Source organism: Macaca mulatta, chromosome 9 (genome assembly GCF_049350105.2).
Source record: "Macaca mulatta isolate MMU2019108-1 chromosome 9, T2T-MMU8v2.0, whole genome shotgun sequence".
NCBI classification, from domain to species: Eukaryota; Metazoa; Chordata; class Mammalia; order Primates; family Cercopithecidae; genus Macaca; species Macaca mulatta.
In genome coordinates this window covers 139,606,699-139,618,877 of record NC_133414.1, presented here as the reverse complement: position 1 = coordinate 139,618,877, position 12,179 = coordinate 139,606,699, and the positions used below count along the sequence as shown (strand labels likewise).

At 42.2% G+C, this 12,179-nt stretch overlaps 1 protein-coding gene across 1 annotated transcript; it reads right to left on the bottom strand.

Moving 5' to 3' along the window:
- Nucleotides 1-6,567: 6,567 nt before the first annotated feature.
- Nucleotides 6,568-10,071, bottom strand: NPS (neuropeptide S). The gene is made up of 3 exons (XM_002805855.4): nt 10,004-10,071; nt 9,811-9,892; nt 6,568-6,921 (listed from the first exon to the last, which is right to left on the bottom strand). The coding sequence occupies exons 1-3, from the start codon at nt 10,009-10,011 to the stop codon at nt 6,742-6,744; spliced, it is 270 nt and encodes an 89-aa protein (XP_002805901.1). The 5' UTR covers nt 10,012-10,071; the 3' UTR covers nt 6,568-6,741.
- Between the last annotated feature and the right edge of the window lie 2,108 nt (nt 10,072-12,179).

Genomic DNA, 12,179 nt, shown 5'->3' with positions numbered 1-12,179 from the left:
TTGATTTTAGCCGTTAGAATACAGTAAAGGTGATGAGATGTCACATTCATGATGATGTTACCTAAGATTACAGCACCCCTCTTGCTAGAAGATTCTCCCTCATGATGGTGTTGGTGAAGCTAGCAGTCACAGTGGGTACCTATGTGGCAAAGAACTGATGGCAACCTCTAGGAACTGAGGTGGCCTCCTGCCAATAGCCAGCAAAAAAACTGAGGCACTCAGGCTTTCAGCCACAGAGAAATGAGTTCTGCCAACAATCACATGAGCTTGGAAGCAAATTTTCCCCCCAACTAGCCTTGAGATTATACTGTGGGTAGTTGGACATCACAGATCACAGAGCACCAGCTTTGAAGCCAGGCAGACCTGCCACTTACCAGATATGTGACCTCAAGAAAATCACTGCATCTGTCTAAGCTTTAGTTTCCTTGTCTGCACACAAGACTAAGAACACCCCAGTGCCCCTCACATGGCTGTGGAGGGGCAAATGTGACACTATATGGAAAGCACTTGGCAGCAACTTCAGTCCTGTCAAGTGGAAATTAGGTGAACATTGAGGAGGAGCCAGTTGGTAACCACATGTTGAGTCTCACTTGTCTCCTTGGGTTAGATTCCTTGGCAAAGTTTCTCCATAAAGGGCATTAGCTGGATTTAAAACTTGATAGGCAGATGTCAGCCAGGTAGGTGCCAGCCAGAGGCTCAGACACACTAAACAATGCACAGTGCAAGATGGAGCTCATAGGCGCAAGGCCCAGCAGATGGAATGATCCTGCAGGACCCACTCTTGGTCTTTATTATGCTGGAGAAGGATGTTTGGGCTGCAAGGGCTGCATCTGTGGCACCACCATGGTTTGCACTCCAGGAGAGGCATCTTGCCTTTCATCTCCCTTTGTGTAAGGCAAGCATGAGAATGACCTTGCAAGCTGGGGACAAACACTAAGCTGGTGGGGTCAGCTGCTCAGAAAACCTGCACACCTGGCTTGGGGGAAGGTGTCACTGGAGGAAGTTGAAAGTGTGCACAGCCCACATGAAGAGGAGAAACACAGGTGAGATTCCATCCCAGACAGCCCTGAGAGAGCCATCACGGTCAACCAAAAGACCATCTTTACCCCATAAAGGAGAAGTCAAGCCAAAATCTTCCACCAACAGAGAAGCCTGCCTCTTTCCTCACCATGTGAGTGTGTCTGAACATTAACAACAAGGAGTTCAGGAGGGAAAGAGTGGAAGGGAGGCTCCTGGACCCTCACTATTATTTTCTGATGGGACAAAAGGAGAGATGAGAATATTGAGTGTAGGAACAGGCCTTTTATATCAAATTGCCATATTCTCAGCCTTACTGCATGTGGGAGATGAAATCGAATTGTTTTCAGATTTCCCTTCCCTAAAATGTTGATCTCTTACTGCAAGTACTCAAAGATGAATGGGATGAATGTTTGCAGTAGAAATTTTATAGCAGACCTCTTTGTTTGTTTTTTAAGGATTTAGCATTAGAAATAAATAACCAACAGAAAAAAAAAAGAGAGGAGCACCCTAAAAATTCAGGTGCAAGAGTAGAAATCCTAATTATTTTATATTATTTTATTTCTTTGCTTGAGCCTTAACCCACAGACTTTCCACCCATACTCACGTGTATTAGTCAAGGTTCTCTAGAGGGACAGAACTAATATATGTATGGAATTTATTAAGTATTAACTCACACGACAACAAGGTCCCACAACAGGCTCTCTACAAGCTAAGGAGTAAAGAGAGCCAGTCCAAGTCCCGAAACTGAAGAGTCTGATGTTCAAGGGCAGGAAGCATCCAGCACAGGAAAAAGATGTAGTCTGGGAGGCCAGGCCAGTCTCTCCTTCACATTTTTCTCCCTGCTTTATATTCTAGTTGTGCTGGCATCTGACCAGATGGTGCCCACCCAGGTTAAGGGTGGGCCTGCCTTTGCCAGCCCACTGAAATGTTAAACTCCTTTGGCAACACCCTCACAGACACACCCAGGGTCAATACTTTGTATCCTTCAATCCAATCAAGTTGACACTCAGTATTAACCATCACAACATGCATCCCTCCAAAAAATAATGGGGGATATTTCTATGACAATCTCAGTAGATACTTGTGAGAACAAAATGTTCCTCATTCACACATGAAAAATAATCCAGGGGCATGGCATTCTAGCCTCAAGACCAGTTTCAGACGATGGGCCAGGAATCTGCTCTACTGCCCCAAATCCCCTCAGCACCTTGGAGAGCAGCCGCGTTCCAGTCCCAGGGTCCTGGCCCAATCCAGGGCTTCACATCGCGGCTTAATTACTTCTCAGGGCAGAATTGCAAAGCAGGTAAGGAAGGAGGGAATCCATGTTGCCGGATGTCATTCACACAACGAATTTCTCCTACTTTTATTGAAACCTACTAGGTGCGTATTTTTCATTCTTAGGAATTTACGAAAACCAAAAATACATTCGATGATGTCATTTCTTTGCTTAAAAACCCTCCAGTGGTTTCCTCTGTCACTCAGAGGAAAAATAAAAGTCCTGCAAGGCCACACAGAAGCCCTCCTACCTGTAAGGTGCCATCTCTCTCCACCCTCACCCTGCTCACTGCAAGCCAGGAAACTGGGATTCTCACAATTCTCAGAGATCCCTTAACTGACTGCTGAATCAGAAATCGCATCCCCATCTCCACCTCACAATACTCCAGCTCCCCCTTCCTTACTGTTTCTCCTTATCACCATCCGAAATACTATGTACATTCACACACTTATATATACATGCATATATAGGATTATATACTAAATATATACTTATTTTCTCTAACTCCATCACCCATCCCAACCCAATAATTGGGCTCTATTTTCTTCACTGCTGCATTCCTAGTACCGAGAACACAGAAGGTTCTCAATAAATATTTGTCAAACAAATAAATTAATTAATAAATGAAAAATCTTCTAATGTAAGTAATACTGGCTCCATTTTATGGATGATGAAACTTGGGCTCAAAAGGATTCCAGAAGCTTGAGCAAGGTGGCACCACTGAGTGAACAAGGACCTCAGGATTCAAGTACAGTTCATGTGGCCCGGGTGCCTTTGGTATCTTGCCTCCTAAGCTTCCCTTTGCACTCTCCTCCTCCACACCAGCATTCGCTCTCTCCAGGTATCGTGGCCCTCATGAGTTCTTTTCCTTCCCTTCCAATAAAATCTCTCCAGATAGAACATGAAGATCAATCACATTCAGGTAGAGTTGGCCAAAATTGACTAAAAGATTATTCATCCCTTGGGATGCTTGCAGTCCAAGGGCTTCCAAAGCTTTGCCTGATGCATCCAGAACTAAAAGTGAAATTCAGGCCCCCAGCAGCAACCTTGGTGTTGGAGGGTAGAGGGTCACCAGGGCCCTCTGTCATCACTGCCCCCTGTCACCCCAAGCCACTCTCCTACCCGCCAATGCAGCCTTGAGAGCAGGCCTTGCTCTTAAACATTTTATTCCTAAAACTTTAGCAAGAGGTGCAATTTTTCTTCAGAAAGAAAATGCTCTTGCCTACCAGCTTTTCATCTGCTATGATTTTTGGAGTGCAAATAGTTTTTCATAGGCCTTTTTCCCCCTGAGGTTAAAATGATATCTTAGATCTAGAAGTGGGAAGTGAATTTTTCCAATTATGTTTTTGGTGTTTTATTATTCCAGTCAATCCATATAAATGCAAATAATAGAAAATTAGGAAGATTCTCCTGAAATAACAATCTTTTCTGTACACCAGATGCCTCATTGACACCACAGTCACCATGAGCTTATTAATGCAGTAACTCGCATTCTACTCCACAGGAGTAAATAACGCCTATCAGCCTATCTAATTAGCTTCCCTGCCAATAACGTTAGGCAGATAAGAAACGCCAATTTCCCTGACAAACTTCTGTCATATTTTGCACACTTTATTGGAAGCACTGTGCATGTTACCCTTGAAACCTCACGGTGCTGCAGAGCCCTTTGCCGCATTTGCAGATGCTCCGAGAGAACTCCAGTTTCGGGGCCGAGGGTAAGGAGAGTGGTGCTGCCACTGGCTGATGGCTTAGATGTTTAAAGCCACCTCATAGGAACAAAGGCAGAGGCCATAGTGGCAGTAAATGGCAGAAAACATAGTGGCAGAGGCCATAGTGGCAGGACACAAGGATTGCCTGAGGACTTCACTGCATCTGTGTCCACATACATAGGGAGTAGTGGGAAACGGACTGATTTTTGGGGGTTAAAAAAGAATTAAAGGTACATCCACTTTGAAGGGTTTTGCTTGTTTCTGATTTCAAATATTTCTTTAAAATCTCAATGACTTCAGCCACTTGTGTGGCCACCAAGCAGGAAGGCAACTGGATGTCATTAATTGATAAGGGAAATGCCTCCAGATCCAAGACCTGGAGCACTGCTGGGCTGATCTCTCATTTCAACACTTGCACAGAAGTCTCCCATCTGCCCCTGGGAACAGAGACAGGGGCCACGGTGCCACTGAAGGGATGGCAGTGGGCTGGTATGACCTCTCATGTGGCTGCTGGTAGGGGAAGATGCCAGGGCCACTGCTAATGTGACTGTGACTGAGAAAGGACCAGGCCCATGAACAGATGAGGGAGCAGCAGAGGAGCAGGTGGAGGACACCCATCCTGAGCTAGCTCTTCCTCTCCCAGTGCCACCCACACCCTGTATCCCCACCTGTTTGTCCTTGCGGATGCCCACAGTCCACGTTTGCATCAAGACTCAAGGCCATGCCTTTGCATCTAGAAACTCGGCCCATAGCTGCCCCTTCTGGTGTATGTTCCTGTGCATGTGTGTGTCTTTAGGGGAACACTGATGGGGAGAAGGAGGTGATCTTAGAAAGAAAATATGGATTTGTTTAAGCAGACTGTTTAAAAATTATTGAAGGGTACATCTGGCATTCCTATACATCAAGCATCCACTGAAAGAAGGACCAGACTGGAAGGCCACGTGTGTGGCCTTGGATCCAGGGAACAGTGAGGGTACAGTGGGTGATGCAGCAGAATGAGCAATGTCCTCCTCTTCCTGCTCTCTCATACCCCTTCGTAGGGGTCTGCCCTACCACAGACCATACAGCAGTCACAGACACATGACCCTGCCTGTATCTCTGGCTTCTGCAGAGAGAACCAGGAGTGGATCCCTAACCCCAAAGGGAAATCAAAGATGCTGGCCTGGGGGAGGTTCTGGGCCTGATGTTGTGAGGCCCTATAGAGCAACACAAAGCCCCAGGCAGATGGAAGTTATGGGACAGCAGAAACAAAGGTCTTGCAGACCATCCGGTTTGCAGGGAAGAAAACGCAGCTAGAAGGGCGCAAGGGACCCCGGAGGGCAGGGTTGCTGCCTGATGGCTTCTACTTCTACCAAGCTCCTCTGTGCTTCCCAAAATGTGTTTCCCTGAAGTTCTCTGATCCTTAAAATAAATGCTCCTTCCTATAACTTGCATTTGCATGATCTGTGTTACTTCATCCCCCAATACTTAGGACGAATCTGTATAATAAGAGTAAAATAAGCACACCCCACAACCGTGAAACCACTTGTTTTCATAGAAGTCAGCAACAAACCACAGAAGACCTTTAGGGGCCTCTGTTTCTTTCAGTGGGCACTTGGCACATCACCAACAATACGGCAAGTGTAAAGACTGCTTTGTGTAGAAACCGATTTGGTTGTGTGGACCTAGCTAGTTACCGTGAGACCAGCTCACTGTGAGTACTGTTTTCTGAAGACTGTGTTTCTATCCAAAGCTGATGACTAAGGACAGGTCATCCTGAGGCTTCCGCTGCCCCCAGTCTAGGAGCTGTGCATGGCTTACAGCGAACACCCTTAGTGTGCTACAGAATCCAATATGAGTGAACAGATATATATTAAAGTTATGCATTTGAAATAACATGTCAACCAATGTCGTGTTACCCTTTTTAAAAAGCAGTGTCAGGAGTTTCAATGCAAAAAGTCGGGGGTCTTTCCTGGAAGAATGGGGGAAAGGAGAGGGTGTTAATCAGCACAGTTTGGGGAATAGATTTCCAAACGGCTGCCCCGATAACACAGGGCACTGTCAGTCTCTGTTGTTGTTGTTACTGGCAGCATTTCTGTGTTTAAAGATTTTAAAAGGCAACAAATTTCCAAGACAAGACAACAAAACAACACCCTATAGCTAAGTATATTTGGAATAGGAAAAGGGAGACAAGAATGACATCTAGAGGGCTCTGGCAATGTTTGTTCTTGGTTTCAATTAATTGATTGATGGATACAGCTGTACCATTCACCTTAATGTTGGTTAACTTCACAAGCCCCTTAGAAACAGAAATAGCACATCGCCCCCCCGCCCCCGCAGAATTGGGCCTGTTAAGTCGTTTGAGAAAATGGTATTAAAAAGAAAAACAAATATCGCAGTATTCATGTTATGATATTATAGGCAGGAAAAAAAATCATACAATTGTGATGACTGTCAACATGCTCATGCATTCTGGCCAAGTTAAAACCAAAGCAAAAGTGTCCATCTCATTCGGGAAAAAGTCACTAATGGACCACATAAATCGTTTTTTCTCTCACAAGTGGAAGTTTGAGACAGGTTTACTTTTTTTTTTTTTTTTTTTTTTTAACACAATTTACTCTGTACCAGTTAGGAGAGGAAAAATATTTGAGAATCAAGAGCATGCCAACACTCAATGATAAGGAGACGATGGACTTTGAGCATGTCAGTCACACTCTACAATTTGAGATTAATTCCCGGAGTCCTTTGCACACTTAGTCATGATTTTGCTCTTCGAAAGGAAGTATTTTTCATCCCTGTGCCAACTCCATTGCGAAAGGACCTTTTCACAAACATCTTCTCCAAAATTGGCTTTAGAAAATCTAGTTCTTTGCTCCTGTCCAATCTGGTTGGGCAGCTGTTCAGCAGAATGAGAAAGTAATCAGATTTTCCAGACACCTGGCAATTCAGATGGGGGAGGAGAAAGAGAATACAGCCTTAGGGTTAAAAGTGTATTTCAACAGTAACAACTTTCAAAACCTTATGGCGATAAATCCAATACATCCATCATCTTAAAGGCAGAAGTTTTGCTAAAACAATAAGCTACTTTATCTAGATACAAAATATTATTTGGCGTGATCTACCTACTTGTCTAATTTTTACACTGCTTATATACTTGCTGCTATTCTGTATTTACATCAGGCACTACACATAAGTCATCTTGTTGCTGTTATTTTATAAAGAATATTTCAAGCAGCACTAATTAGCCCTGGGAATCATTTTTAAAATTGACTTAGAAAAACAATCCATGAGGATCAAACTGTAGGTGTCAATCAGAACCACCTTTCTCCTGGGGCCTGTCTTGGGCCATTTGCCAAGGTTCCCCATAAGGATGTCTTCCTACTTGAACAACGGCATCTTCAACTTCTGACTTCAGTTCAGGTCCTCATCAGTGGCTCGAGGCCTGGATAGTGTAGGAGAGTGTAGGGCACTTAGTGTTGGAAGAAATAGATCTGCCATCTTAGAGTTCAAACTGGCCTTCAGGAACCTGAAGTTCAACCCCATATTTTGCAGAAAACAAACTAAGTACAAGACCAAAGGTGCATGCCCTGTGTCGCAGGGCTGGGATTCCAAGAGGTAGCTCTGCCCCAGGGTTTGTGTACGAATCATCAACACTTGTCATGTTTTCCCTCGTGCATGGTTTCAGAAGAATTATAACACACTGATAAGAGGCTAATACAAATTTCACCAATAAGGCAAAACACAGATTTATCCATGATCTGTATGCTGCTTGCGATATGGGCATCCTCTTGTCCTACTCCTGAACAAAGCTCTGTGAAGTAGATACTGTTATTTTCAAAGCATCTGACTCCAAGTTTAGGTTTCTCAACTAGACTAGAACTACAAGAGGAAAAGGAAAGTGAGTGCTTTTATTATCAATAAAGAGACGTACTAAAATGCAAAACTCAGACATTTTTTTTCTATCTAGGTGCAGGAAAACAAGTGTGGTCTCAGGTTACTGTATTTGGAAGTTGAAATGGGGCCAGAGGGCATAAAACGTTCCCTGTAATTCTTCACCCACGAGTGGGTGGTTTACTGAAGATTCAGTGCATCCCAGACAAATCACTCTCACTGGCCTCTGGGGAAAAAAGAAATTGGGGTTTTTTTCTCCCTTTTTCATCTCAGAGAGTTTGGTCAGAGAGTTTCCAAAATACTGGTCATGAGAAAACCAATCAAACACTCTTAGTCGGACAACTGCTATGTGTTTTTCCGTGTGTTAACGGAGGAAATCTAAACATGGTAGATAGAATGCCTTCTATTTAAAATCCCCAGCAGGGAGGGGCCTCTGAGTCATTGCAGGAAGGGAAGCAAGCCAGTTCTTTCCAGAAATACTCATGATGCCACCTTTATACTGCAAAAGGAATGTATCAGTTCTGGTTATGAGATTCCTGAAACATCCCTAAAAAGACACTGATGCACTTTGCTGGTCATTGAAGGCAGCCCTTGCCAGGGCGGACTCATTAACATAATAGGGTTGTATATTTGCCTGGTTAATGGACTCAGTGACGTTCGCAACAAATACTATAAAAGACTATGCGTCTTCTGCCCTCATAATCATTCACCCTAAGCAATCAAATTAGCATGAATAGCATCCACACTCTCACTACAGGACTAGGTAATAACAGGAACAAAACTGTCACATGCAAAAACAGAAATAAGGAAAATGCAACGAAAGGAGAAACATTTCATTTATGGACAAGGAAGTCTCATAAGTATTTTAGAACAAAGTACATTCTTAAATTCTTTTTAAAAAGCTACAGAGAAGAGTCTGTTATTCAACAGAAACGTCATGAGTAAACCTTTGGGGAAAGAACAAAAAGTAATTAGGAAGACACTTGAGAAAATATACCAATTTATGGATTGTGACTCATCAGCTTGATCAATGTGGTGTCTTAAAGAATTGATGACTAAATTCGTGTTGAATGCTCATAGGAGTAAAACCAAAAAAAGGAAGCTATATTAAGTAAACAAGAAATAGAAAAATGACAGATGCAAAGATTAGTGAAAAGGCCAATAATATAAATAACTAAATCATTATGTTTGGACATACTTTTATCATTTAGGATTTATGTGACATCCTTTTATCCTAAAAGTAGTTTCATAAATCACATTGATTTCAGTAATTATAATGTGACAGATTTTTAGTGAAAAAAAGTTCAAAATGCCGTCAATGACAAAAGGTATTTTAAAATTGTAAACAAAATATTGACATAAAAACAACTGAAATATGATGTAGAAATAGTATTAAATATTCCAAAGAAAGATATTTATTTTCTGAATGTCTTGAACAGTTCAATGAACATAGGAGCTCAATCAATATTCTCCAATAAATATATGAATTAATATTTTATGTGATATTTTATTTAGATCTAAGATTTTATCTATATTCTGTATCTGAAAAAAATTCAACTGTTTTTGAAAAATGACCACTTTATTTTTAATATAGTTTCCACAGTTAAGTGTTCACTTTGATTATGAATGAATGCAAGTGGAATAAATAAATTGCCATTGGCAAAAAAACACATTATTTTAGATTGGAATGAATATTTCCCTTTGCAGGAGCAAACCCTGAATAATTCAAAAAAATTTGAATATAGTCCAGTATTACTTGTCACACAAATATTTTCTTTTACTAACATCATCAATCTGCTGACTTTTTCCCATTGAGAACACTAATAATAAAGGAAATTACTTTTCTGTCACATGTTCCTTGCAAGTATTTGGAATTTACATACTTTACCATTCTAGTTATCTATTTAAGTATCTAAAATGGAGGCAAATCCTTACCTTAGAAGATAGAACTGGATAACACCAAAACACATGCATTGTGGACAGCGACAGAACTAGGATGAGACTGAGTTTTAATGAGCTGCAAAGTAGAAAAAATCACAATCAAAATTTAGTCTCATGTAGGCAAAAATAAGTAAAACAGCATATAAAAATTCAACATTTTTCTTTGCAGAAAAACGTAGCCTTTTACCTAATCATTTTGGACTTCCGAAAATCTGTGCAGATAGGTGATTTTATTGCCAATTTTCTCACACTTACTGTCAGACCCTCACTGGGTGGCCCTTTTATACCAGAAAAGTTTGGGAGTGAAAATGTCATCTCATCCCTCCTATATGACTAATTGTTCTGGCTGTGGCCTTTTGTTCTTGTTAAGTAGGAAAAGGACATAACATATAGGCATTGTCATTGAGCTGCCAATGATGGACTTCATTTAAAGTTTGCCATTAAGAATGTCCTTCAAAACCATTGTCTTCGAGACTGCATCATTGTGGCATGGGTGGCCAGAGGTCTCAAAAGGAAACAAAAGGTTTTCTTAGCTTAGAATTTAAACCTTTAAGAAGGATGACATTCTTTCTTTGAATGCCCCAGACATTATGTTTCAGAAACTAACACAAAATGCTTACAGGAATAAAGAACATCAACCCAGCTGGGCACGGTGGCTCACACCTGTAATCCCAGCACTTGGGAGGCCGAGGTGGGTGGATCACCTGAGGTCAGGAATTGGAGACCAGCCTGGCCAACATGGTGAAACCCTATCTCCACCAAACATACAAAAATTAGCCAGGTATGGTAGTGCACACCCGTAATCCCAGCTACTTGGGAGGCTGAGACAGGAGGCAGGAGAATTGCTTGAACCCAGGAGGCAGAGGTGGCAGTGAGCTGAGATCGCACCACTGCCCTCCAACGTGGGTGACAGAGCCAGACTCTAGCTAAAAAAAAAAAAAAAATTTATTCAAACAACTAATACAGATTATTTACATTTTCTACTTTAGATTTCTTTCCTTTAGGACTTCAGCAGTTAAAGTAGGAAAACAAACGTCACACCTTTTCTGCTAGTCATCCAAATAAAGGAAGGACACTGTGTATGCCCTGTCCATGCCACATGCACTCCCAAAGTCCCAGGCCCACAGTTCTGGGAGAGCCTGCTTGTCGTGGCTTCCTTTTTCCTCCCCAGGGTATGGGATTTCTCCAGGAAGCCTTTGCTGTCCTTGCACTTCAATGGGCATCTGCATTAATAAATGGATTCAGGAGCGCTAAGTGTGAACAGATGTTGCTGAGGCTTACAATGGAGAAAAACACCAAGGGAGGTGCTTTCTGCTTGGATAACTAGTGTTTCTGAGATGATGCCAACAGTTTTTGAATACAAAGCAACCAAGGATAATCCATGCGTCCTCGAGATCAGCACCTTTTGGAGGACAAAGCTGCCCTGTGTCTGGGACAGTTGCTGCCAATTTGTTGGCACTGCATTTCTTTCTTTGGGGAACTGCCATTTGCATGATTGTTATGTAGCTGTCAATCATATAGTCACAGTTTGCCTTTCACAAGGAAAAGCAGATGACCCAGACTCTCAAGAGAACCAACCTCACAGGATTAGAGCCAAGTTGAGGAGCTGAGGCAAGTGATCCAAACGTCTTTGATCAGTGTTCATATGGGACATTGTGTGGATATTAGAAGACAAAGGACCTAAGAGTACCGAGGGACTGAACATACACATTTATTTTTGGTTGTTTCAGCTAAAATACACACACACACACACACACACACACACACACACACACACAAACCAAAAAAGAATGCAGAAGGATTTTATCAAGCGATAAACAATTGATCAAGTAGATCTGAGAAAGGAGCTTACTGAAATACCCCCAACAGACTCAAGTTATTTTTGCGTGTAGTGAAGACAGTATCAAAATGGAGGGTTAAGTGGAAATTTGTTTAAGAATCAGCTCAATCAATAACACATCCCCTCCCAACTTCCCATTGCCAGACACTGTCTACTGTCTAGAATTGGCAGGAGATGACAGGTTTATTATCTTTATTTTTTCATTTTTTATTTTTTATTTTTGAGACAGGGTCTCCCTCTGTTGCCCAGGCTCGAGTGCAGTGGCACGATGATGGCCCACTGCAGCCTTAACCTCCTGGATACAAGTGATTTTCCTGCCTCAGCCTCCAGGTAGCTAGGACTACAGACATGCGCCACCTTACTCATCTAATTTTTTATTTTTTTGTAGAGACAGACTCTTACTGTGTTGTCCAGGCTGTTCTCAAACTCAAACTCCTGGACTCAAGCAATGATCCTCCTGCATTGGCCTGCTGAAGTGTTGGGGTTACAGGTGTGAGCCACTGCATCTGGTCAGAGAGGTTTA

Coding starts and splice junctions, on each gene's coding strand:
- NPS (XM_002805855.4), bottom strand. Junction 6,922..9,810: donor ATCCAGTTCTATCTTCTAAG/GTAAGGATTTGC, acceptor CTGAATTGCCAG/GTGTCTGGAAAATCTGATTA.